This window comes from Erithacus rubecula (assembly GCF_903797595.1).
Source record: "Erithacus rubecula genome assembly, chromosome: 8".
NCBI lineage: Eukaryota > Metazoa > Chordata > Aves > Passeriformes > Muscicapidae > Erithacus > Erithacus rubecula.
In genome coordinates this window covers 996,475-1,023,598 of record NC_136659.1, presented here as the reverse complement: position 1 = coordinate 1,023,598, position 27,124 = coordinate 996,475, and the positions used below count along the sequence as shown (strand labels likewise).

General features: G+C 46.4%; 1 protein-coding gene across 2 annotated transcripts; it reads left to right on the top strand.

Moving 5' to 3' along the window:
• The first annotated feature begins 158 nt into the window (after positions 1–158).
• On the top strand, positions 159–27,124 carry NDUFA10 (NADH:ubiquinone oxidoreductase subunit A10). Of its 2 annotated transcripts, none has more exons than XM_079311098.1 (10): positions 159–325; positions 1,222–1,390; positions 1,797–2,012; positions 2,099–2,185; positions 3,047–3,168; positions 4,565–4,644; positions 7,695–7,749; positions 11,250–11,335; positions 16,787–16,895; positions 26,657–27,124. In XM_079311098.1, exons 1-10 carry the CDS (start codon positions 233–235, stop codon positions 26,723–26,725), a joined length of 1,086 nt encoding a protein of 361 aa, XP_079167224.1. In that variant the 5' UTR covers positions 159–232; the 3' UTR covers positions 26,726–27,124. The 2 variants fall into 2 exon arrangements, with proteins under 2 accessions (XP_079167224.1, XP_079167223.1); XM_079311097.1 differs by having other exon boundaries at positions 224–367.

Here is a 27,124-nt window from a genome sequence, read left to right as displayed (position 1 = left end):
TCCTTATCCCGGTGGTTCCCGGTCCCTCCCGTTGTCCCCCGTCCCCGCTCTTCCTATCTTCGTTACCCCCGTCCCCGCTGTCCCCGTCTCGCCAGAGCCCCACGGGCATGGGCGTGGCCTTCGCTGAGGGGCGTGGCCAGGGCGTGGCCGCTCTGCGCCTTCCTCACCCCAGGGCACCGCCTCCCAGCCTGACGTCATCAGCTCGCGACACCGCCCTCCGCCCGGCACCGCCATGTCCTTGTGGGTGTCCCGGCTCGGCCGGGCCGCGGCCGTGCGGGGTAGCTCCGGGCCGGGCCGCGCTGCGCTGGGATCCGTCCGTCCCGGGGTGAGCGGGCAGGGCTGCGGGCTGGGCTCCGTCCTGCCTGGGGTGAGCGGGCAGGGCTCCGTTCTGCCCGGGGTGAGCGGGCAGGGCTGCGGGCTGGGCTCTGTCCAGAGCTCTGTCCTGCCGGGGGTGGGTAAGCAGAGGCATCCTGCGTTCCGGGGCTGCCTCTCCCCGGGGGTAGGCTGTCCCCTGGGAAGGGATATTCCCAGCAGGGATCTGGGAAAGGCGGCGAAATGCGAGGCAGACTAGACCAAACGCGGGAGAGTGTGGCTGTGGTCAGTGGTGCTGCGAGTAGGAGTGCTCGGTAGAAATGAACGCCTCTGTGTGAAAGGGAGGTCACTGCACCGCTCAGAATGAGGTTTGTACAGTGTTTACCTGAGTCTGTGGCAGGCTCTGAGCAGGGCTCAGAAATGCCCTGGCCTTCAGCCCCACAGCCCAGGGTGTCCCCCGTGCCACCTCTCAGAGATCCTGGATTAGTTATGGCTGAAAAAGACATTCAGGGTTACCAAGTCCAGACTTTTGCCCGCTAAGCCATATTGAAATAAAGGTGTAACTCTCCTGAGAGTGGGTTTAGTGTTATTATGTGCCTAAAACCGTACAAAATACAAGCAAAAGTTGAATATGATGTTTCTCTTGGGAACTCTAGGTGTGTTGTGTGTCTAGCCTTCAGACTGAAAATTGTTTCATGCTTTCTGTCTTCTCAGCCTTTAATTTCATGAACAGCTTCCCAGGCTAACCACTGCTGCAGTTGCTAAGCTGAAATGACAGTGCTAACCTTACTGAGTAAAAATTCCTTGTATTAGATGTGTAAGATCGTGTCTTATGTGCATGTCTGAAAAAGCTGTGTTTTCAGCTAAAAACCCCTCTAAATCTACCGATTTCCATGTGTTTTCCTCCAGGCAAGAATCCACACCAGCCCTGAGCAGAGCATGCAATATGGGTGGCTGGCCTATATGTTGGGAGAAAGGACCAGCAGGAAGTTCACAGCACGCAGCAAAGTCTTCACGGTGGAGGGCAATCTGTCCTCTGGGAAGGGCAAGCTGGCCCAGCAAATAGCAGAAAAGCTGGGTATGTCTCACTCGGACTGCTCTCCTGGGAGCTGGCAGGGACTCTTGTGCAGAGGGAGCTCTGGGCATCAGTGCTGGACTGGGACATACTGGAGGGAGTGAGGAGGGTTTGTAGGTGATGTTGGTGAAGTTTGGGATGGGCATTTATTGTGAGTGAAACTTCCGTTCTAATGGAGTTGGTGTGCTCACTGTGTTCCTGGAGGGCTTGGATTTTCCACATGGATGTGCTTGGAGCAGTTCAGCTCTCCCTGGGCAGTGGCAGTGCTCAGAGTTTGGGTTCATTGCCCAGACGGGTCGGGGCTGTTTGGGAACAGGAGCAGTGAACACCTGTGTGTTCAGTAGCTGAGGAGGCATTTGCTGCAAATGAGCACAGCTTATTTCTGCTGTGGGGTTCTTCTCTTTGTCAGGAATGAAGCACTTCCCTGAGGCAGACATCCACTACCAGGACAGGATTTCTGGAGACGGGCAGCTGCTGGCTGAGAAGTTCAATGGTTTCTGTAACCTAGAGAAGTTTTACACGGACCCCAAGTCTCCCGATGGGCACTCGTACCGCATGCAGTCCTGGATCTTTGGGAACCGTGTCCTGCAGTATGCCGACGCCTTGGAGCACCTGCTCAGCACAGGTTGGGGAGTCACCACAGAATGTTTGGGGCTGGAGGGGACCTTGCTGCTCCTTTTGTCCCAACCTGGAGCCTGTTCTCCCTTGCAGGTCAAGGCGTGGTGCTGGAGCGTTCTCCCTACAGCGACTTTGTGTTCCTGGATGCCATGTTAAAGCAGGGATACATCCACAGGCGATGTGAGTTCTTGCCAGTAAAAGGAAGCTGTTTGGCCATCATCTCTCTGAAGTCTGGTTCACTTTACTTTAAAAAAGAGACAAAAGTCCTGCTTGGAAGGAGGGATTTCTTTAAATATTCAGTGTTCATATGTTGCTGGGTGGAGCCAGTCTGGTCTTAGTGGCTGTGAGAGGACAAAAGATAAAGGGCACGAATTGAAATGCAAAATGTTTCATTTTTATGTAAAAAAACCCTTTTCACTGTTAAGGGAGTCAAACCTTGGAGCAAATCACCTGTCAGAGTAGTTGAACCAGGTGATTTGGGGATGTTCCTCCCAACCTGAGTGGTTCGATTTGGGGTTATGGGTACTTGGTAGATCTGTTCTTTTGGCTGCTCCTGTTTTCTTGACTCCCTCCTGTTTTTGCTGTTGGATTTAAGAGGAATGTATGTGTTTTTTACCACCTGCTGTAAGTTGCTAAGTGACTTTGACAGTTGGTTGTAATGATCTGTCTGTCTTCCTGCTCTGCATTGCTGGAGCAGCAAAGCCCAGCAACCCACAATTTAATACATAAATCCCAATTTGGATTGTACTGTAATCCTTAGGGAACAAACATCTTGATCAGAGCTACTGCTGCTTACTGCCTCTAAATGGTGGAGGAAAAGCTGAGATTCCTCTAAACTTGAGTCAGGAATAAAGTCTCTCTGATAGAACTGGGTTTAGATTCTTGGATCTCGACGTGTGGAACTTATTTGGAGATAATTTATTCTGTAAACTTCCTGAATTCTGTTTGAGGAAAAGCCTGTCCTAAACTTGCTCTGGGAGCCCAGAAGAAGACACTGCAAATACAGAGGTGGGGAATGTGATTTATTTGTGTTTTACACAGGCCTTGATCACTACAAAGAGGTCAAGGAGATCAGCATTTCTGAGTTGCTGCCACCTCACTTGGTCATTTATATAGATATACCTGTCCCAGAGGTGCAGAAGAGGATTCAAGAGAAAGGCAAGGTAATTTGACCTCTGATTATTGTCCATTTATCTTTATTATTACTTGTCTCTCGCAACTGCTGCCTGCTAATGTCTGCTGTAATCACGCCTTATGTGCCAGTCCTGTGGGATTTGCTACTGAATTCTGCTTTGGAGGAGCTGCTTGTCCTCTGAGGTGTGAGATGTGGGTGGTGGTGGTGACTCTCTGGATATTCTCATATGCTTGTTTTAAAAAAAGCAAAAATCAACTTCATTTTTTTGACTGCATCGATATGTTGTCATTTGTGGAATAAGGAATTGTTTTAAGAGCAGGTCAATTTTATACCAGGCTTTAGTAGTTGCCACTTCAAGAGCTATGGGCAGGTGATGTGCTGCTTGCAATGCACTTAGAGATGATACTTCTTATTCCTGAGTGGCAGGAGCCCAGCTGGGCTCCCTAGCTCCTACTTCCCAGTTGACTGCTTCCTCACACCTGTGCTGGGGTTTGTGTGTGAGTCACCTGGGGTCAGCAGATTCACTGAACTCCCTGAAATCCAGCAAATCACTGCTGGATGACTGCTTTATTGAACTTGTCTTGGGTCAGGAAAGCTGTAGGGTGCTTTTGGGGAATGACTAATCTAATTAGGGTTTTTTATTTGGTTTTTTTTCCCCCCCACTTTCTTTGATATTTTGATGTGTGCCTGTAACCGTTTGCAGATCTGCTATGAGGATTAAAATATGTTTGTTTTGCCTTGTTCAAAGGCTGTGGGTAATGCAGTTTAACTCTGGAAAACCTGATAGATTACAATTTTTTATTTGAAAAAAATTCTCAGTTAAGAAGTTCTTATATTGGGGGAACTTATGAGTTCCTAGCTCTTGTGAGCATGACAATCAGTGGCAAACCTTTGGACAGAAATTGCTGACATGGCATTTTGTGACTTTCTGTGGCAGTCCTGAGCTCTGTAGGACTTGTTTGGGGAGCACTTGGTAGATGAGAGAAATTCCTGGTGTTTTGCAGACGTGGCATTGAAAGTACACTGTGTGGAAAGCAAGCTGGTTAACAGCAGGGATGATATCCATGAAATTTCACAGGAGTTTGGAGTGGGTGTTTGCCCATGCACTTGTCTGAAATTACGGAAAATTTGGCCTCCTTAGGGAAAAGGTGGACACAGTCTTCTCCTGTTTTCTGGGTAACTGTTACAGCTCCCTGGAATGTGGAGTTGGCAGGGATGAAGCTTGGAAAGCTGAGGGCTGCTCTAGATTATTTCATGGCACGTAAGGAATTCCAAACACACAAAATGCTTTAATTCTTTAAAACTTTCACTGATGTGCATGTGGTTCACTTGGAAGTTTGACTGCTTATCCCAGAGTGAGCTCTGTGCTGGTAGGAAAAGAAAGGAAATTAATTCCACAACTTTTTCTCTTCATTTATTTGCAGCCATATGAGAAAAAGGTGTCTCCTTCCTATCTCCAGAGCATTGAGGATGCTTACAAGAGGACCTTCCTACCAGAGATCAGGTTAGCAAAGCAAAATATTTTGCCTCTTAGGTCTTTGAGGAAAAACGTGTGCAAACCTTAAAATCTCTGCCAATATCAACAAATAATGTGCAAAAATCCTCCCTGTGCTACAGGATACAGTATTGTGCCCTAATGAAGGGGTGCTACATTCACAGCATAAGAACTGTGTGAGTGTAGTTGCCTCTGCCATCCCAGCACCTTGGTGCTGGCATTGGAAGACTAAAATGGGTTCAGGAGTCGTGTAGAATGCCACAGCCATGGCTGTGTGTGTTTGCAAGACCTGAGGAGAGTGATGCAGTACAGGCTTTTCTTAGACCTTTTTGGAAAGCTTTAGGGCTTTTCTCATCTCAAAAAGGCCTTTCAATTGTCACAGAATCCCAGAATGTTTTGGGTTGGAGGGACCTTAAACCTCATTGAGTGCTGTCCCTGCCACAGGCAGGGACACCTTCCAGTGTCCCAGGGTGCTCCAAGCCCTGTCCAGCTGGCCATGGACACTGCCAGGGATCCAGGGGCAGCCACAGCTTCTCTGAGCACCCTGTGCCAGGGCCTGCCCACTGTCACAGGGAGGAATTTCCTTCCAATATCCCATCTATCCCTGCCCTCTGGCAATGGAAGCCATTCCCTGTGTCCTGCCTCTCTCTGGGCTCTCCTCTCTTCCTCTGTCTGGGAAGCAAAAGTGTGTGCCCTCTAAACCTGGGATGAAACAGAGCTTGCCAGCATTCCCAGTTCTTACAAAAGAGCTCTATGAAAATTAAAATCCTCCTAAAAATCTAAAAGCAGAATTACGGTCCCTCATAATTCTGTGAGGGAAACTCTCAAAGGGTATCAGATGAATTAAGTGTGTAAGTCCTGGTGTGTGCAGTAGGCTGATGTAAATCAGAGTAGATTCCCAGATGTTTTGTAGTCTGAGTGTGCCCCCATGGTGCTTGCCCCATCTCCCCAGGTGGGTCAGTGTGATGGCTCTGCCAGCTACTGAAGTGGATAACTCAATACTGAGCTTGTCACTCATGCTGGCAGGGGTTGTTGGTGTCAGGGGTGGCCAGTAGCCTCCCTGTGTGTCCCCACAGCCAGCACATGGCTCCTGGAAGGGAATGGGAAGCCTTGGGAATGTCATCCCCCTGAGGGCAAACTGCTGCAGTCACTGGTGGGGAGACAACTGCTGCTTGTTCTCTGCATCACATCCAGCCCCACATACATCTCATGGTGGTCAGTGAGCTTAAATCCTGAATCCTGCTGGGATTTCATCTCTTGGCCCTCCCTCTGTATGTACTGGGTCAGTGCCCCTGTCAGGCCACCCCCCTCTGCTGGGCAGCCTGGCAGTGGATGAGCTCCTGACACACTAGTCTGTGTCTCTGTCCCCCGGCTCTGGGGGGGCTGGCAGTGTGTGAATCCAGCTATGTGCTCCTCAGGGTGACTCCCATCTGGGATACATCCAGAAGCCACAGCTGCCTTTAACTGTTTGTTTGCTGACAGTGGTGCAGGGAGCTGTGTTCACACCTGGCTGTTACCTCTTAGTCTTCCTAGTTTGATTCCCTGACTCCTGGGGGTTCCCAAAATCTGGTCCAAACAGGCTAGCTAAAAAGAGTTGTTATAGACTGCTGAGCAAATTCTGCTTGCTTTCCATGTTGAAGTTTGTTTGCTTGTTCCTTGGAAAGCAGTTTGTTACTGGGCAAAACTCCTGTTACCTTGTGCTGTTTAACTGGAGCAGCCTGATGCTGCCTAAAGTAGTTTATAGTAGATTTTTGTTTTAAAAGTGATGCTTTCTTTCTAATTGACTTATTATGAATGTCTTTAATGTTTTTATTGGTGGTGATTTGTGAGCTGGGTGCTGTGGCAGGTATTGCCTGGTGATTTGGAACAGACAGTGTTTGGGTTGTTTGATTTATCTTTTTTCCTGGAGCGGAGCCTTAAGATTGGTCATGTTCTCTTTGATATCCAACACTGCTTCCACCGAACAGCTGTTTTCTCTTAAGGAAAGCTCTGATAATCAGCAGAGTCACTGAGCAGCTGTTTTCTCTTAATGAAGCCCTGATAATCTGCAGAGTCAAATCAAGATATGGGATCAAGTGATTTGATCGGCGTCCTTAATGCAATTGCCAGTGTCAGGCTCTGCTGAAGGCTTACCTCTCCCTTGGGCTGATATTGAGAATCTCTTATTCCAGGTGCCTGCCTCATTCCTGGAAGTGTCCAAGGGCAGGTCCTACAGGGCTTTGAGCAACCTGGGATAGAGGAAGGTGTCCCGGCCCATGGCAGGAGATGGAACAGGATGAGCTTTAAACTCCTGTCCCACCCAAACCATCTGGGATTCTTGGAATCTCCATGCTCCTGACCTTTGCTGTGTGATGTTTGATATAATGTCCACATTGGGCAGCTATTCCAGGGTCTTTGAGGTTTTCCAGCTGCAAACAGCTATTGCTGAATGTTGCTGGACATGTGTAGTCTTAAAGTTTCATGTAGGAACTCCTGTTGTGGCTCTGCTCTGCAAGTGCCTTTTCTATGAAGGCTTCTGGCTGACGAAGAAAACAATCTTGTAACAAGGAAACGTTACCTTTTAAAACTTATTTTACACTTACAGATCCTGCTGCCTGCATTTGTATTCATTCAGCTAGCTTAACCTGAGTAAATAGTGATAAATGAATGTATTCTTCTCCTGAAATGACTCACAGCTAGTCATGCACTTGGAAAAAGGAAAGTCTACTGAAGTTCTGGGTTAGACTGAAAATGTCACTTATTTTCAAGTAGATTGGGCATCTCTAATAGGGGCACATTAATTAAATGAAAACAAATTCATATGTGTGGTTTTTAAAATTTTTTTTCAGCTGAAGTTATGTTATCCAGGCCATTTGCCCTTTAAAAGCAACTTTCCACCAGCAAAGAAGCAGCTCACAGGTGCAACAGAATTCTATTGAAATAACTGGGAGCAGTCTGAAAAATGGCAATGATTCTGATTTGGTGTTTGGGCCTTTTAATTTCATTTCTGTCCCTTTTTGGGGGGGTGAGGATGGGTAGAGCACTTTTATCAGGGAATTCAATTTCTGTGTTCTTTGCAGTGAGAGCAGTGAAGTTCTGCAGTACTCGGCAACTGCAGCTGAGGATGTGGAGAAGGTAAGTTTTGCTTTTCTGGAAGTAAGTTTAATAGATTTCCCTTATTTTAGTGTACTTCCTCCCCTCATGGAGGGTTATTAGCAGGATGATAGAAACCTTTTGCTTTACCATCATTAACTTTTCTCTCTAGCTGCTGTTCCCTGAGGAGCAAGGTTTTTGAGACTCTGGACATTTCAGTTCTAGGGACAGATTTCTGTTAATAACAGTAATACGATGTTAACTGCATAATAATCATCCTATTTGGAAGCTTGCCAAGGAATCATCCCCACTTGGGAGGAGGAAGAGGAGAATTGCCTATAGGCAGTGTCTCCAAGGGCTTTTTGGGTCTTCGTCCCGTCCTAACGAAGTGAAATTTCTACCCTACTTACACACAGCCTCTCCTCCTATGTTACATGCAGTGTGAGCTTGGCAGAGAGTTGAGTTATATGTATATATATATATATGTATGTATGCAATAGCCTGTATCTCACTAAGCTTATTAGCATATTTAGAGCATGCATTTTAATATTTACATAACCCTTAACCAAACTAAAATTACTTTTTTCCCTGAGGTGTCCTTCCAAGTTCTGGCTATGTGACTGTGTGAAGCAGAAAATCTTGATAAGGACTTTCCTGGTCCTGAAATTAACATTCCATACTCCTCCCCCCAATAGGTGCACTGCTGTGTGTCTCTAGGCCTTTTGGTTCCCTTTATAAGAGTAGGGTTATGTGCCACATTCTGGCTCCTCTGCTGTTGTCAATAGATTTTTGTGTGCTCCTGCACTTGATAATAAAGGTTATCATTAATAACCAGTAGAGCTGTGGGGCAGTGTGGGTTTATACCCCTAAAAATGGCTGGTGGCTTCAGTGTGACAGCAGATAATAAATAGGAAAAATGTACAAAAAGTCTGGCTGAAATGAACAAAAAAGCTGAGATTCTGGTGTGCATATAGAGAGTATCTAAAGCAATTACAGTTACTTTTCCTGGACAGCAACATAGAAGTATGGATAGGAGTTGAGAGCTGTGGTGTTTCAAGATGGGTACTTGGTGAATCAAGGAAAGTTGGGATGGGGGTTAAATGCCTGGATTTTTTCCTGTCTTTCTCTCTGGACACATCTCCAAGTGGTCAGAATAAAGCAGGTTGTTTCCTCCCTAGATTTTTTTGCAGTAAGCCCCATTGCTAGAGATTTGATTTTAATCCTTTAAATCGGGGTTTAAAGTCAGTCTAAAGCTCTTATTGTTCAAGGAGTGACTCTCCCGAGGTCAGCAATCTTGTCATTGCTCTAAATAGGGTCATCAGATGCACCAGAGGAGTCCTTAATTTGATTGGACAAATCTGGGATAGAGGAAGGATTATCATTTGGAAGTTTAAAGTACAATGCCACAGAATGATGAAGGATGGAAAAGACCTGTAAGATTATCCAGCTCCATGATGTTGTCATTGTTGGGTGTTGGTGGTTGATACTGATATGTGGAAGTATTCAGTTGTTCTTTTCCCTCTTTTCTGTTCAGATTCAGTTTCTCTTTGGGATGACACAGCATAAATTTGGAAATAAGAGTTGGCAGGAGGGCTTTGTCTTGTAAGGTGTGTGTTTACACAGGTATCGTCTTTACAGGCAGCAGTGTTCATTAGCTCACTCCAATCTGCTTGTTTGGGGATTTGGGACCTCAATTTTTTTTTATGCCTTACAGTTTAATAACTTTTGGTTTGCTCAGAGCACACATACACAGCTTAGAAATGCTTTTTTTGTGTTCTATAAAGGTCAGTTGGGGCTTGCTGTTGTAATTAACTTTGGTTGTGGTGGCTGAAGGGGTAATGAGTGCTGAAATGAGCTTCATTGTGATGTTTCACACTTGCATAGCATAAAGGTAAAACCGGGAGTACAAAGTTAGCTGTATGTTTAATTTCTTTTAAAGCCTTGGATATTTGCTCCTAATTCCTGGGGGATGCTAGGGCACTCCTTGTAAATTAAGAAGTTGTTCTTCTGTCCTGGTTAGAAAACTGATGCCATTGTTAAGGAGCTGCTGGGAGGGTTCTTTGGACATCATGATAAGAGTGAGCAAAACTAATTTGGATACAGATTCTTCTTCCCTGTAGCACATTGTGAGTCCTATTGTAGTAACTCTGTGATTAGTGCTGTTACCAGGTGCGGAGTTTCCAAATCTTTGCAGTGGAGTGGAGAAGTAACTGCTTTCGTTCAGCTTGTCAATTAAATAATTCAAAGAAATAATAGCTGTTTGAACTAACTTACCTTACACCTTTCTACCTCTTATCTTGGAGTTATGTTGCAGCAGATTGTGCCCCAAAAGTGTTTATTCAGTCATATCCAAACCATTATTTCTCACCATGAAAACATAATTTTGGTAAGAGTGGTTCTTTATAGTTGAGGTGAGTTTGTATTAGCACTCAAGCAGTCAGTTATCATTTTTTAAATGGTAATGGCTGGGATTCAGTGTTTGTAGGGAATAATTGCAGTGGATTGAATGTAAAGAATACAAAGATTTTTCCTTCAGCATTTTGTCACTTCATTGCTGACATGTGCCATCAGGAATTTGGTCGTGACCTCAGTTTCATCCTTTCCGTATGAAAGAGCTCTCTGGAGAGGGATGTTTGGAGCTGTAACAATCCACTCATTCCCAGGTTGCTCCAAGGTGCTGTCTCCACCTCATCAGGCACCTGAAGTGCATCCTTCTGACACCAGGCCAGGTTTCCCTCAGCTCCAGGCAGCCAGGTGTGATAAGCAATTACGTCCTGGAGCAGCAGAGATCTGTTTTCTGGTGGAGCCAGGCTGTAAATAAAACCCAGGGTTAATAAGTTCGGGGATGCTGAAGGAATGATTTGCTGAGCTGGCATTGCTTGTTTGAAGGGTTCTGAGCTGGGAGAGTTACCTTTCCTTTCATGCATGGGTGCGTGCTGATGGCTGGTGAAATCCTGAGCCCTTGGACTCATGGCTGCAGCTCCTGCAGGCCTGAGTTTTCCAGCCTGAAACGTGCCTTTGAAGTTTCTGTGCTGTGAACCACGCTGCACCGAGGCAGGTGCTACACCAGCTGCCCTGCTTGTCTCAGGGAACGTGTTAGTGAGCCTCTTGGGGAATAAAACCAATCAAACCATATTTTTGTAACAAAAAGGCACTCACTTTGGACTTCTCCCCATTTCCCCCTCATTCTCCCTCAGGGGTGAGATTGTACCTACCTTCTTTGTTTTTCAGCCCCAGTGGCAGGTTAAGGAAGAATGTCTTGGATGAGTAAGAATGTGGCAATGAGGCACCTCAGCCAGTTTATTCCCTGCCATCCAAAGCTAAGAGAACAGGAGGTTAGGAGATCCCCCATGTGTGTGCCCACTGCTTATAGCGGAGCCACAGCCTCCAGAAACAGAACTGGGAGATGATAATGTTATCTCTAGACATTTGCCTTGTTACCACAAGTGAAGCATTTCTCATTTCTTTGATAACCTGTTTTGATTATTTCATTGTTTTTTGGCTCAAACCACCCCTCAGTGAGCTTTCTTTTCTGATTCCAGGTAATTGAAGACATCGAGTACCTGAAGTTTGACAAGGGGCCATGGATGGAACAAGATGACGTTTCTTTCCATCAGTTGAGACTTCAGTAAGTGTGATGTCATCCAGCCACTGAGCAATTCTTGGCATCAAATCCCAGGGAAAATGGTCAAAGCCTTGAGTTTTTAAAGGTGGGGTTGTTATTTTGTGATATTGGTGCTTGGCACTGGAAAGTAGTGTGGCATATTTGCTGCTGATTGATGAGGCTAGAGGCTCTGTACAAATTTGAGTAGTTTTTGTCAAGGATTCTTGTCTACCCAGTTGGAAGAGATCAGACTCAGACAGTGGAAAGTGACTTATTGGAATAGAATTTAATTTGATTTTAATAATTCTTTGCAAGTGTGCCATGTTTAATTTGTCAGTTTTGTTTATATAAATTACAAAGATATATAGATAAAGAACATAGCTGCACTTGCAAGGCTCTTAGTACCAGAAGTGAGACAGGCTCCCCATTTGCTGCAACTTCAGATTGAATGTGCAGATGGAAATTTCAGTATAGTTACATTTTTAAAACAAAATTTAAGAGTTACATTATTTTCGTTTTCTGGTTGTCTCACAGATTGGTAGAAACACAATTTTTTAAACTGGCTATCTGCCCCTAAATTTGTGTCTTTGTTACATGCATTGGAGTAGCAAGTTAAACTTTTTCTGTGATATTTCTTGCATTTTACTTTTCTGTGCTGTTATTTCAAATACCTCCTAAAACTAGAGATAATGCTCCTATTGTATGGTTTTTCTATTGAGGAGTGAAGGTAGATTGCAGAAGAGCAGTCCTGGGTGGTGTCTGAGAGGAAGGAGTCATGATTTGGGTACATTTATGTATCAAAGATGAGGTTGCCTTGTGTAGTAATTGGAGGATAACATTTGGTGACTTAGGTCCCAAAAAATTATCACAGTGAGGCTCCTCTGAAAGAGGAAAGAAGTTGCTTGTTTTCCTGTAGCTCCACACTAGTGCAAGTATTGGGAAAGGATTATTAATTGTGCTGAGTAGGAGGGAGTTGGAGGAAACCTTACAATTACAACAGTGTGTTAAGATACTGTATGAAAATTCTATTTCACAGTTTTAGAAGGGAATAAATTGCTTTAAAGACTCGATTTTTCATTGAACCCTGGAGGAGGGTGAGAGAGTCTCCTGCACAAGGCTCTTATCTCTGTAAGTAATATGAAATAACTTCTTCTTTTGGCAAAAACATGGGGCTGTTTGAAGATCCCAGAAAGCAATAGACTGCTTATTTAAACCTCAGAATGATGAAATATCCTGTGTGTAAGGGAACTCACGCTGAACATGAAGCCCAGCTCCCGGAGTTTGATTTTGAATCTTTCTTTTTGCTGGGCTGTCAGGGCATCAATAAAGGGGTGAAAGCACATCCTGTGCTCACCTCTCAGCTGATTGAGGGTATCCTGGGCAATGTCTGGGGCAGCTTGGGAAGAGCCTCTTTGTAAAAATGTGTTTGTACATGATCTTTCCCCATGGTAGCCCCAGAAACGCAGGGAGCCTGCTACAGGCTGGCTATGTTGGAATTTCATGCTGGTATTCAACCCCCCAGCCCAGGTGCGAGTCCATGAACCTTAAGCTGATGCTTTTCTCACTTTTTCTTTCCAATGCCCAAGAGGCAAAGAGTCTGTGATGTCCCCACAGGTGTGCAGGTGTGCCGTGCCTGTGTGACTTTGGAGTTTGTCCTTTGGAAAGTGGTTTTCCTGCAGGTGCCTGGTGCCTGCTTATGTTCTGGCACATGCTGCCCTCTCATGGGTGTTCCTGGCAGGCTCCAGCAGCATTTCTGGACCATTTGGGTTGGAAAAGCCCTGTAAAATCGTGGAGCTCACCATTCCCTCAGCACTGCCAAGCCCACCATGAACCCGTGGCCCCAGGTGCCACACCCACACGGCTCTGGAACACTTCCAGGGACAGGGATTACACCACTGCCTGTTCCAATGCCTGAGCACCCTTCCCGGGAGGCAGTTTTCCCTGGTACCCAGTTCAAGTTTTGCTCTGCTTGGTTTTCCACCTGCAGTTGCTTCCTTTGCTGACCTCCCAGCTCTTGGGGCTTTGTCAGCCCTGCTGTTCCCTTCCACTTTCAGCTTGTTCCAGCGTGTCTGAGGGACCTGGATGGATGAGCAGGGCTGAGGAGAGCTTCTTTATTGCACACACGAGGTGTAATGCATGGAAACTCCGGCAGGGCCTCGAGTGATTAATACAAATTAGCCAGCTAATCATACCGGTGAGCCGCACCCATGGGCAATCAGCTGCATAATGATCTCTCTTATCTCCCTGCCTGCTTTTAAGTGCTCTCCCTTGCCCTGGCAGCATGTTTGTAGGATCTTGGTAAATGGTGAGAAAGCGCTTCCTTCGTGGGTTGGAAGTTGGAGGGGTCTTCCAGAGGATGTTCTCCACGTATTCCCTTCCTCTCCGACGGAAACTAATCTGGTTTTTAAAATGTCTCATGGAGCTCCTCTGCTGCCACTGCACTGTCTCAGGCATGTTTGTGTCTGGGCCCTTCCCAGTGACATTTGTCTGTCCACACTACTGCAGTGAATCTTGTTTGGGAGGAGGAGCTGCAACTTTGTAGCCTGGCCTGTCTTACTTGGTCAGCTCACGGGTTGAACTCACTGTGGTCGTTGCACATCGTTTCACAGCTAAATCTGGCCTGTCCCTGCAGCTCCTTTGGAACCTGGGAGTGAGAGACAAAGACCTGGCAGCTCTGCTTGGCAGCATAACTTTGCTTAGCAAAGGGAGGCAGTGTCCCTGTTTTAATGTCTGATTGCAAATAGCAGGACTAGAGGGGCTGGCAAGAGGTCCAACACAAGCTGGACCTGGCTTTGGAACTTCTGTCGTGGAGACTCCAAAAACCTCATGATTGTAAAGCTTCTAGCACTGTATTTTCTTTAGCACCTTGGCTCTCTCTTAATCATAGGATCCCAGAAAGATTTGGAAGGGACCTTAAAGCCTACCTTGTCACTCTCTCTGCCATGGGTAGGGATAGCTTCCACTATCCCAGGTTGCTCCAAGTCCTGTCCACCCTATCTCTGCTGCAATTGAAACACTTACTTTGTATTTTCCTCTTTGCAGTGGCTTGTTTAGGTTTGAAGAGCTGTTGTTGCACCTTCTCCCCTTTTGTTGCAGAACATTTTGGAAAGTGTTTTTTGTTCTTGGTGTTGGTGGTGAGTGTTTGCTCACCAGGGCAGTGGCTATGCCTCACCTTGGCCATTCCATACCTGTTCTGCCTGGCCAAATGAGGGAATTGGAGTCCCTTTGGCAGAAGGAGGAATATTCATTTCATCTATCAACATCGAACTTACTTCGAATGGTTTTGTGCTGTTGGCTTTTACGTCTGTCTTGTCATGTGAGTTTTTGTGACTATGCCAACATTGGGTGTTGAGAAATCACTGCCCAGGCTATGCAAACTCAGGGTGTTGGGGGTTTTTTTGGGGGTTTTTTTGTTTTTTTTTGTTGGGTTGCCTGGTTTATTTTTTTCTAACCGGTCTCCTTCCCTTACCCCACCTTGCACCTTTGGTAAAGTTTGTGGTGTGTGTCCTGCTGTGAGCCGCCTGTGAGGGGAGCAGGAATTCCTCCTCTAAAAAGAAGCAGGAATGTGTTAGTCCTGACCCTTCTGCTTGTGCAGTTGTGCTGAATAAAGTGTATGAATTAGTGTGTAGTAGGTGTTTTTGGAGAAGAGATGAGTTATCCATTGCTGTAGGGTGATTCCTGTGGAAGAAGTGTAGTTAAGAAGGCTATATGAGCTAAAATTTGCTGTTCTTAAAGTCTTGGGAGAACACAGTCACTTATTCCTTTTCAAATATGACCTAAGCTGGAAGATAAAGGTGCTATATGCTGAGAGCTCCTTCAGGAAAGTCTGGTAAAGTGTCAGAAAAGAATAGTGATAATTTTCTGATGGGGGAGAGAGAGAGAAAAAACTGAAGAAGAGTAAAAGGTGCCTGTAAATGCTTCCTGCTGAGCAGGGAATTAGTCCTGGCAAGTGGCTGTGGTTTTGTGGTCAGGCATTGTTGTGGCAGGTGTCTTTGGGTGTGCTTTTGCTTAGTATTCCAAATTATCTCTGAAAGTGCAGAGAACACAGAGAAGCTCTCAGTAGATTTCATTCCTTTCTTGTGCAAAGAAGTTTTGGAAGCAGCAGGTATGTCATCTGGCCCTTAACTAAAATTTATTGTGCCTGGGAGTTGTCCTCTCCAAATGGGCGCTTGACTGAGATTCAGGAAGGAATGGACTCCCTGCAGTGTGGGTGACCACAAAACCTTATTTCCATGTGTAATGTTATGTTTTATATGTGCCTGGACTCCCTTTTGTGCCTTCCAGCATGTGAAATGCACGTTTAATATTGTTCAAGTTAAATAATGTTGCAGTTTGTAGGAAGCATGTTTGGTGTTGACCCTGATCTTGGAAAAGGGCATTTATCCTTGCCTTCTCCCATCTGAACTTCAACTGGATTTCCTTACAAATCTGTCTGTAGTGGAATAATTTACAGTGTGAATATCAGGGTAAGTTAGCAAACCAGTTCACTTGTTGGAATTCTTCATTGCTTGGAGGAAAGGTCCCAAAATTTATAATTTGGGAGTATAATAATTGCTTGAAGATAATGAACTTTGCTTTGCTCAGGCATGTACTTGATGTGCATGTCAGGATTTGTTGAGAAAAGGAATTCACTGAAAACAACCCAGTGTGCAGAGTTTCTGGTGTTGAATTTAGGGTTTGGTCAGTGCTGACTGGGAAGGGATGTTTTTTTGCCAGCCACATGCAGGTGGCACTGTTGGCCTGTGGACAGCCACAGGCAGCGGGAGGCTTTCTAGCAGTTTCTCAGGCATTTTAAATTCGGGATCTCTGAAGTGCTGGTGCTGTACAGAGTGGATTGGTGGTGGATCCTGAGATCTATCACTGAAGCAGCTGCAGCTTCCTCCAGGTGTTGCCAGGCAGGATGCTGGAGGTACTGCCTCCTCCCAGACCCTCTCACTGTCTCCGTACCGGTCCGTGTAGAATGGGAATTTAGCAAGGTGGTGTGTGGCATTCAATAAAACCCCTGGTTTTTATACTGCTTTTATGGAAAGCACACAAGTCAGTGGGGATTCATGGAGAAGGGTCCCAGGAATGATGGAGCATTCCAAGGAGGAAGAACCTGGGAGGGGAATGGAGAAACAGAAAATTGGAGCAGGAGCAGCCTGCAGGCAAGGATTAGGGGCAATGCATCATAGATTTGTGAGGAGAAGGATAAGTGTTTAGAAAACAGCCCAAACCTCTGGAAGCTTTATTGAACAGAAAAGTATTCTTCAATGATAGAATGGCAATTATGAATCCTAGAATGGTTTAAAGCCCACACAGACCCACCCCCTGCTGTGGGCAGGGACACCTTCCACTGGATCAGGTTGCTCCATCCAAGCTGCATCCAGCTTGGCTCAGAACATTTCCAGAGATGGGCAAGCCACAGCTTCTCTGGGTACAACACCTGGCTGTTGTTGGGGCAGGGTGTGAACTGAGTGCTCCTTTTCCCCTCAGTGTGCAGGACAAGTCTGCAGTGCTGGATTCCGTGTCCATCCCACGCTTCATCCCCGAGATCACCATCGGCGGCTCCCAGTTTGACAAGATCTACTACGAGTACCGGGCGGTGAGTGCTGCTGGGGACCCGGCCAGGGCGGTCCTGGGGACAGCTGGGGACAGCCAGGGACTCAGCCAGGGCACTCCTGGGGACAGCTGGGGACAGCCAGGGACCCGGCCAGGGCACTCCTGGGAACAGCCAGGGACCCGGCCAGGGCACTCCTGGGGACAGCCAGGGACCCGGCTAGGGTGCTCCTGCGGATAGCTGGGGACAGCAGGGGACCCGGCCAGGGCACTCCTGGGGACAGCAGGGGACCCGGCTAGGGCACTCCTGGGGACAGCAGGGCTCCTGGGGACAGCAGGGGACCCGGCCAGGGCACTCCTGGGGACGGCCAGGGACCCAGCCAGGGTGCTCCTGGCTGCTGGGGACAGCCTGGGGACCTAGCCAGGGCACTCCTGGCTCCTGGGGACAGCCAGGGACCTGGCCAGGGTGCTCCTGGGGACAGCCAGGGATCTGGCCAGGGCGCCCCTGGCTCCTGGGGACAGCCAGGGACCTGGCCAGGGCGCTCTTGGGGACAGCAGGGGATCCAGCCAGGGTGCTTCTGGCTACTGGGGACATGGCCAGTGTGCTCTACATCATTGGGGACAGCCAGGGTACGTGGCCTGGGTGCTCCTCACTGCTGGGGACACCCTCCCCACCCCCTTCCTGCCCATTGCTACTGGGCACTTCTTCATTTTGTCCAAATCCCTACCTTTTTTGAAGTCCTGCTTCCCCCCCAAGAGGAATAACAAAGCAAATGGTTTGTTTCATAAGCTGATTTTCTTTTTTTCTTTTTTTTTTTTTTTTTATCTTTAGATGTGGACTAAAGGATAAATGGTTTTCATTTGTTTCTTTTTCTTGTGCCCTGATGAGTCTGTGACCTCTGAAATCTAAAATAATCCCTTAAGTCAAACAAGAAAATTGGAAACCCATGGTGACTCCTTATTGAATGCTGAGGGAGGGGATGGTTTTTTTTGAGGTGGAATGAATGCTGCCTCGCTTTCCCAAAGTGCTGTTGCTTTAAATAGAGTGTTTCTGCACGTGGGCATGCATCCAAAGCCTGTTGTGCCCAGCGCTCTCGCACACCTCATGCAGGCTCCCACACAGGGTTTTAATTAGCTCCTGCCTTGCTGCTTCTGGAGACAGCAGCTTCCAGTATCTCCAGAGCTCTGCTCTGGTGCTGCTTGGTGGGTCTCTGGCATGGGGGCCTGTCCCTTGCCTAAGGGCCAGGTATTGGAAAAGCTTCTTGGAGAAGTTGGTGGAGCTGATGATAATTAATACTGAATGGCCAAAGTTACAGGTGAGCCTCTGTTTTTGCAGCTGGGTTGAAATATTCTCTGCCACTGCATCTTATTATTTTCCAAGCAGTCCTGAAGACAAAGGGAGAAATATACGACATAAATTGTTAGAAACTGTGATTTGCATAATCCAAGCACTATCATTTTTCTTTTCCTGGTAGTATACAGTCTCTTACTGAGATTAAAATGTAAGCTATAGATTTATGGACTTGTTTGGAAACTGAACTACCAGTGTGTTCTTCTGGAATAGACAGAATATTCCACATAAATTGTTCCTCCTTGGCTGGCTGTGTAGTGGAGAGGCTCCTGGGCTCACACTGTTTTACCTCATTTGAGATGTGACCTTTCCAGCTTGTTATAGGGGTTAAAGCTAAAGGTTAAAGTAGCAGAAAGCATCCGAGGTTCTCTAATGGGTTTGAAAACTCTCTGGTCCAGCCGAGAAATTACTCTCAGGATTTCCTCCTCCTTGCTGTCACATTCTTAAATCCAAAACTTGAAGCTTGGGCTCAGAATTTTTGGAGCCCTTTCCTCTGAGAGCTGCTTGTGCTGTGGAGCACAGATTTGGGCAGGATCTGCTGCATGCCTGTAGCACACAGCATCCATCTGTACTGCCAGTGCCTTTCTTCCCTGAGATGAGAGGGCTTTTTTTGGACTGAGATGTCCCTTTGCAGTGGAGCTGGGAATTACTGAGGCTGCCTGACACACAGCTAGATGTGACCTTGGTGCTGTGTGCCGAGAGCCAGGGGTGAGACTTCTGAAAACCCTTTTTCCTCTGGTTGTACAGCAGCACATCCCTCTTTGTGCTGGCAGGAAACTCAGAATGTCCTGGCTCATCCAGGAGCTGGCTGCCAGGAGAAATTGGTAACTTGCCTTGCAGATGTAACAGAGGGGTGCTTAGGAGTAGGAATATGGTTACCTGGAAAGGAAAGCTGTGCTCTCAGATTGCTCTGCTCCATGCCAGTTAGTTGACAGCTGAAGCTGAGCAAAAAAAACATTGCCAAAGTATAATCTCCCTTCTGCAGCCTTGTTTGTAGGCCCTGAGTCAGGAAAGTGCTGTGGAAAGTGATAATGTCCTTTGGAATCAAGGGGAGTTGCTCATTTCAGGAAGTATTCTGTAAATTTAGGCTGCATTAATATTCTTTTTCTCTTCTGAGTGCTTGGATACTTGTCAGCCTTTGGTGGTGTGGGGGGCGTACAGGGATAGTGCACAATGCAAAAGATACTGAGTTTTCCTGTTTTCCATCAGCCACTGGAAGGAGAAGCACAGAGCCAGCCCCACCTGCTGTTTTATGTTATGAGGATTGCATTCTTTGTGCTGAAACTTTGAAGAACTGGGGTTTCTTTTTCCCCCTCCAACTTTGTTTAGCAAATGAAGAGCTGAATTTTTTCTCAGGGAAGGCTCGTGTGCAGAGGTGATCCAGCAAGAGGCCAACCAGCACAGGCACAAAGAGCAGAGGAGCTTCCAGACACCCATATTTGGGCTTGGGAGGTTGTTGGGTCTGTAAAGAGGCAATCACAGGCCCCTACCTTGCCCATGTCTGTGCAGGGATGGTCACAGCTGTGCTGCCACTTTGACATTTGATGGTAAAGGGTTTAGGCTGACTTGTAAGTAAAGCTTAGACTGACTTGTAAGTCTAAGTAAAGGCTTAATTATGGGATAATTACACAAGTTTAACTTTTCCTTGTGGGAAATGTGTGCTTTTAAAGTTGGTGTAATGATGTTTACCACATAAATACAATGATTTTCATAGGGGATTTTTTTTTCCCCCTCTAACTACTCCTAAATCCTTGATCTCTCCAATAGGCAGCAAACTGCTGTGCTTTTCAGAGCTCCATGCACACAATTCATGCTGCCTAATAATGGTGGTTTTCAGGGATTTACAAATTCCAGGCAGAAGCTAGGTTTTGTTCAAAATATTCATTAGAAGAAACCAAGAAGGAGGAGGAGGAGGGAGCACTCTTCAGAGTTTAAGATTCTAGTATGTATGCTTTTCTGTGAAATAATTAGGTGGCCACATACAGTTCTAAATACTCGAAACTCACTTCTTTGTTTTTTTTATGTATATCCTCTAAATTTCTTCTGTGAGGGCTCTTTTCATGTGTGTGGAGGTGGCTTTCTGCAGCTTTCTTACACTATGAAGTCCTCTGGCAGGGTCCATCCGTTCTTCTCAGGTATTCAAAAACTTCTAAGGATGCTTTTCTAGCAAGGGAGAAGCAACCTTTCAGTCAGGTTCTGTAGATCAGAGATAAGCACATCCATTCTTCAGGGAAGCAACATTATTTTAGGAACTGTCAGACTAGTAAAGGCTTGACTGCCTTCCCCCCCCCCCCTTAACAACTGCTGTATCTCTCTGCCTTTCTTCCAAGTGCACACAATCCCCAGGGATAATGCTCCAAACTCCGTGTGCACCCTGCAAAGCTGGAGCACTTAGGCAGATGTGTTTGCAGTGAAGATGAAAACAAATGGCTCTGTTTAATGGAATCAGTGTACTTAAATAATGTGCTGATGTACTTCACACTCCTGCTGCCTCTCCTAGAGTGGGGAAAAACAGCTTCTTTGACGTGTGTGTGTTTTTCTGTGCACATAAAAGTGCAGCTGCTTGCTGGAATTCAGAGAATTAAAGAATCACAGAAGGCTTTGAGTTGTTAGGGACCTTAAAGCTCATCTCATTTCCACTCCCTGCCATGGGCAGGAACACTTTCCACTGCCCCAGGTTGCTCCAAGCCCCAATGTCCAACCTGGCCTGGGAAAGTTCCAGGGATTCAGGGGCAGCCACAGCTGCTCTGGGCACCCTGTGCCAGAACCTCCCCACCCTCACAGGGAGCAATTCCTTCCCAATATCCCATCCATCCCTGCCCTCTGGCAGTGTGAGGCAATTCCTCCTTGTCCTGTGCCTGGAAAGATAAGAGAAGGCTCTCATTTTATTTCCCTCCCTGTTTTCCTTGGTGGAAGGGAATGCTGAGCATGAGATAAGGAAAGCTTGAGCAGATCCAAGTCCTGGCTACTGCTGGGAGGTGCAATCCAGCTCCTCCACAGCTCAGCTGCCTTGCCAAACTTCATCTTTGTGCCCTGCTCCTCATCTTCCTCCCTTGTGCCCCCGGGGCTTGGAAATGTGAAGCTGGCAGGGCCCTGCAGTCCTGTGTAGCAGCAAGTGGAGGAGAGGGGAATCCCACACTCTTTTCTCAGGCTTTTCTTCACTCTTTTTTATAAGGGTGCAGCCTTAGGAGGGGAAGTCCTCCTAATGTCTGCTGTGCCTCCAGGTTTGAGGTGGTTGCAGGGCAGTAACTTTGAGGGGTGGAAGGTGAGTCTGCAGTAGGAGTCAGCTCTGTCCCACAGTCCAACACTGAGTGCTGGAAGAGCTTGTGTTTGCAGTGAGAAATCATAACCAGCCCCAGGGGGAGGGCATTAAGGGAAGACTCCAGTTTTGAGGGGCCTGAGAGCAGCCCTGGCCCTTGTTGGCCGCTGTGGGGTTGAAGGTAGCTGCTGGCAGGGCCCTTAGTTCCCCATCTCTGCTGAGAGTCAGGGAGCTCCTCACATAAAAATCTCCTAAAAGAGCTGCAGAAGGAATACTTGAGCTTTCAGAAAGGCAGAGTCTGGATCAACAACAGGAGCAACTCTTGCCTTTGCAGGAGCAGTGAGCTTAGGATATCTTTCCTTCTCCATGTTTGTGATTGTTGCCATAGCTGCTGCCTTTGATAGAACCTTCTGTTTTTTCTCTCCTGCCATTTTTTTTTTTCTTGGCTTGATGGAGCTTTCATTCTTTTTAGGATCAAGTTCTCCTTTCCTAATTCTGTTTTAAAGGAGGTGTTTGACTGTAATACCCAGCCCTGTCTCCTCTTGAATCCAGGAAGGAATGAGAGCAGACACACAATAAATTAGAAAAGGCTTAACTTTTTTTTTTTTTTTTTTCTATATTGTCTCTGCAAAACTATTTTTAGCCCTTTCTAAAGTAACAAGATGTTGCTTGGCTAGGTATCAATAAGACCAAAAGAACCTGAGGAATAAAAAAAATCTGGAAATGACAGTTGTTGCTCAAGGATACCTGGATCTACTCTTCTTCCCACCTTCCCACTTCTCCTCTGCTCTCACCAATTCTGTCCACCTAGGGAGAATGTGAGAGCTCTACTTTAGGAACAGGCAGCTTCTTCACCCTGCTCTCCCTGAAAAGTGTCATGGACAGTTGACAGAAATAGTAGGGAAGGAGCCTGTCAGACAGTCCTTGGAACTGTCTCCAGTTTTGGGCTTGGTGGTTGTGTCTGTTTTATTTTAGGTGATGGTCCCTGCTGTCCCAGGCACTGGGTACCTCTGTAAGTCAAAAAGACAGTCAAATCTCACTGGCATTAAAGTAATCAATTTTCAACTTGATAGTCTGTCCCTGTGAAAAGAAACACTTTTTTTATGTGGAAGCCCATCCCCCTTTCCCAAACCCCTCTCAATCCCATACCTGTGGAGGGATGTGATCCCCAGGGTAGATCTCTGTTAAATTAAAATTAATTGTAATATAATTTAATAGACGGGTAACATCTCCACGGATCTTACACTGTGAAGTAGAGTTGGTTTGTGGTGTTTAACTGTGCTGTGTGGCTTGGATTAGTTCCTTGGCTTTTCCCTGCACTCTCTGGTGGATAACTGATCCTCTTATGGGCACTTCTCTTTCCAAAGGATTTTTATTGTCTGTTTTTCTAATGAATGAATGAAGGGCAGGACAGCAGCCACTGAACAGTTCCAGCAAACTGGAATTGTTTTAGCCTCAATTCAGTGAAACATTTGGGTGCTCTTGTTTTTTGGGCTGTGATGGATGTTAACAGCATTGAGGCTTTTATTGGAGTGAGGGATGTCAGGAGTGAGGCTCTCTGTGCCAGGCCTTTGGGAACTGATCCATGGACACCTCAGATGTATGTTTGTGGGGGAACCACTCCCCTGCTTTAACTGCTGCTCTGGAGCTCAGCATCAGTGGGGTTGGAGAGGATTGTTGAGCCCAGCTTAAACCCAGCACTGCTAAGGCCACCACCAGCCCATGTCCCCAGGTGCCACATCCACATGGCTTTTAAATCCATCCAGGGATAGGGACTCCTGGACAGTCTGTGCTAAGGGTGACAGCTTTTTCCATGAAGAAGTTTTTTTCCATAATACCCTATTTCAATGTCCCCTCATGCATCTTGAGGCTGTTTCCTCTTGTCATTTGGAAGGAGAGACTGACCCCACCTGGCTACAGCCTCCTTTTGTGCAGCTACAGAGAGGAACCAAAGGAGGAATAATAAGAAACAGCTGGGAACCAAACTCTCCCAGAATCCAGCCAATATCTGCAACTCCATGTTCCTAGATTCTCTCAGATTTTAGCAGTGTGCCTACAACACTGCCAGCCCTTTGGAACTGAGGATTTCTCTTGTAAGCAGCAGTCGTCTGCTCCCAGCAGTGATGGAAGGGGCTATTATTGTGGCTGTTCCAAACAGCCACTGAAGGATGAAGTTGGGATATTGATGAATGAGCCCAAGCTCCCAGAGTAATGACTCTGCTTTTAAGTGCTCTTTGATCAGTGTTGCTCCAAACAGGCTATTTATAGAGTTCCTGGAGCTGTGGAGCCCGGCTGTCAGCCCAGACAGTGCAGCAATGGAAGGCAAAAATGGCAATTCTGGTTGTTCCCCAAAGGCTGGAAAACAAGGCAGGCTCCTCAACAACCTTTCTAGGCAGTTAGAGCTCTCCAGAGCTCTCCCTGCACGCGCTTGCTGTGGAATGATTTGGAGCAAGCAGCTGGCTGAAGCTGCTTGTTGCTCCTCCACAGCCTCTGCCACTACTTTGGGCTTTTCATCATATTTATAGTTTTGACAGCCACTTCTGTGGCAGGTTTTTAATTGAACTGATGAGACGGTCTTGTTTTCATCTCTTTTCCTAATGCTCTTTTAAAGTTGAACAGTTTGATGCCTTTGAGCTGGCTCTACCTTTGGTTACGGCTCATTGCAGGAGTTTGATGCTCTGTGTAGTAGATTTTATCCAGTCCCTCTAGAAATAATCCTCACTGCCAACTTTTGGGCTCTGTGCAGTGTAATGCAGCTGGCCAAGGCTTCATTCTCACTCAATTTCCATGGAGTGGAAAAATCTGTTCCTTGGTGACCTGGCAGGAGCTTAGCCTTGCCTGCTGCTGCAGGGATGTGGGGGAGCTCTTGGGGCTGCCTGGTGGGATCTCTGTGATCATAACATCGTGGAATGGGTTGGGTTGGAAGAGATTATAAAGCTCATCTCGGCCCCTCTGCCATGGGCAGAGACACCTTTCACTATCCCAGGGTGCTCCAGCCTGGCCTGGGACACTTCAGGGAGCTTGTACTGCAAGAGAAGGTGAATATTCAGTCCCTCTCTGTTGTCCCAGCTGCTGGCAAGTCCCATAGAGCTTTTTGCTATCCCCTTTCCATTATCTCTTGCAGCCACGCTGCCCAGTCTAGACAAACCCAGCAGCCTCAGGGCTGGTCTCTCATTCCCATCACTGCCCTTGTGCTGGCCAGGAGCAACCTTGGAATTTCATCCCCACACCTTCCCTGGTGCTCCTACCTATTCCAAAGCATGCAGCTCCTTTACTCCAGTCCCAACTGGAAAATGTGGGATTTGAAGAGCATCCTCTGGGGAAGTGGTCTGTATCACTTATGCAACTCATACACAGAACATCAATTCCTATCCTCCTGCTCCGTAGGTAATATGGGATTTGTTTACTCTGTTTCCTTTTTTTTTTTTTTTTTTTTTTTTTTTCTTTTTGGCTATTTTGAAAGCTTAGCTGTAACAAATCCCCAAATTCTCCTGCCTTTGCCAAGGCCCACTGTGAGTGATAGAGTTATGGATGAATACTTATTATAGCACTTGCTTTGATGTCTTGCATGTCTTTAACCAAAGGCACACAGGGAATTTGTTTTGGACGATGAATTTGAATTTTGTTGGGGTTGATATTGTAGCTTTTTAAAGAGGGCAGATGTACCCAGAAACAAAACTGTAAACTGCTGTATTTTGCCAGAGATCTCCCATTGCTTTAATAATCTACTTATCTGGGAATCTCTTCAAGTATCAAAGGGCCAATTATGTACTGCCTGGAGGGGACCGGGAAGAGCTGTTTTTGTGTCACAGGCTGGTCACAGGAGGTCTCAAGTCCTCCCTGGCTCACTGCTGGAAATCTGTGGGGCAGAGAATAGTAATCATTTATTTTCATCTCCCATCTCCTCTTTGCTTGGTGGGGGGAACTCTCAACAGGACTGTGTGGTTTCTGCTGTTGTTTAGACATGACATTAGTTGAAAAACCTCAGAAAAACTGATCACAAATGGTTTGTGACAAGGTAGGGTGGGGACTGTCTCATGGAGGAGGCCAGGTTTCTGTCAGCTTGATTTTTAAGGGAAGAAGTATCTTGTTTTTTGACATTCAAGTGAATATAAACACAACTCCCCTTCCTCCAAACAAGAGGCTTCATCTTTCATTAAATAGCTCATTTTTGTGACATGAGTACAGATTTTATCAAGACCGCATCTTGCTTCTCTTTGCAGGGGCAGCTCACACCAACAAGATCCTCTTACATGTTTTTTTGGAAAGGAAAAATCCTCAGGACAAGTCTGGGGTCTTGTGTGAAACCAGTGTTTGTGTAGAGACAGAGCAGATAATCTGTGCTTAATTATTTGGAGAGGCTGCCAGCAGATAAGTTATTTTTAAAGGAAGAGTTTTATTACAGCATCTTTGCTGGTTTCAGCCTTTCTCGCCAAACTCATTGGCTTTTTTTCTGATGCTTTGCTTCTGGGGTCCAATATTTGAGCTCAAAGGTATTCTGTTCCATTTATTTTTCATTCCTGGAGGTAGGAATGGATGTTGTGGAGATGGATTCTGCTTTTGGAACCAGGGTTTCACCATCTCTGGCATTCCAGGTTGTGGTCAGTACCTTCCATAGGTTGCTGCTTAGATCCCAGGCTATCCCTGAAATTTGCGTAAAGGCTTCAAAAATCTTTAGATTTTTCAATCCAAAAGTGGTTCCTGGCTTTGCTGATGAAGGCAGGCAGATATTGCATTTGCTTTAATGAAGTTAAGTTCAGCTCTTAAAGGCTAAATCTGCAGTTTCATTTGAATGGTTTAATTTAACGTGGTAATTAACTCAGTATCTCATGCATGAAGTATTTCACATACTTAATGTGTGTGCCTATTTTGGAACGAGATTCAGTTCCTCTCCTCCATGATACAGTTAGGGGAGCCATCTCACTCAGGCTGGGAGGAGCTGGATGAATCCAGGTGGAATGTGGTGCTGGGATTGTTGGCCTTGTTTCCATACATGTATTATGGGTATTGTATCACAGTTTTTTGCAGTCCCTTCTTCAGCTGCACAGCTCAGTCTTTTTGGAGAGATTGATTTTTCTCTAATTTTTATCATTACAATGCAGAAACAGTATTTCATGTTCTGTAGGTCCCACGAAACACTTCAGAACTTTCTGTGGGGAGTGCCCTGAGTTGTGACTCAGCTTTCTGCTTTCTTTAGCTCCCTGGGCGCAAGTACAGATCTGGCTACAATGCTGACGCTGGGGACAAGTGGATCTGGCTGAAGTGAAATCTGTTCCTGCTGGAACCCTGGCCAGGATGGACTACAGGACCTCAGGGAAGAGGAGCCAGTTCAGTGCACCTGCTCCACTTGTATGTCATTTGTATGGCACCAAGGAAACGCTGCTTAAATAATTTCCCATCCCCAGCAGAGGGGGGGGAGTAGGCTCCAGAAGGAAAACCACTTAATTCTGGTTGTTTTTCCCTGAGAAACTCGGGGATGTTGGATGGGCAGTGTGGGGATAGCCAAGTGAGCTGGGGCAGGCTCAATATCAGAGCTGAATTTTCTCTTCCTCAAGACTGTGGCCAATCATTATCCAGGATTATTGTTGTTCTGCTGATTCAAGAGAAATTAAACCTGTACCCTGTACACTCTTGGCTCTCATTAAGTTAATTTCTTACTCTGTCA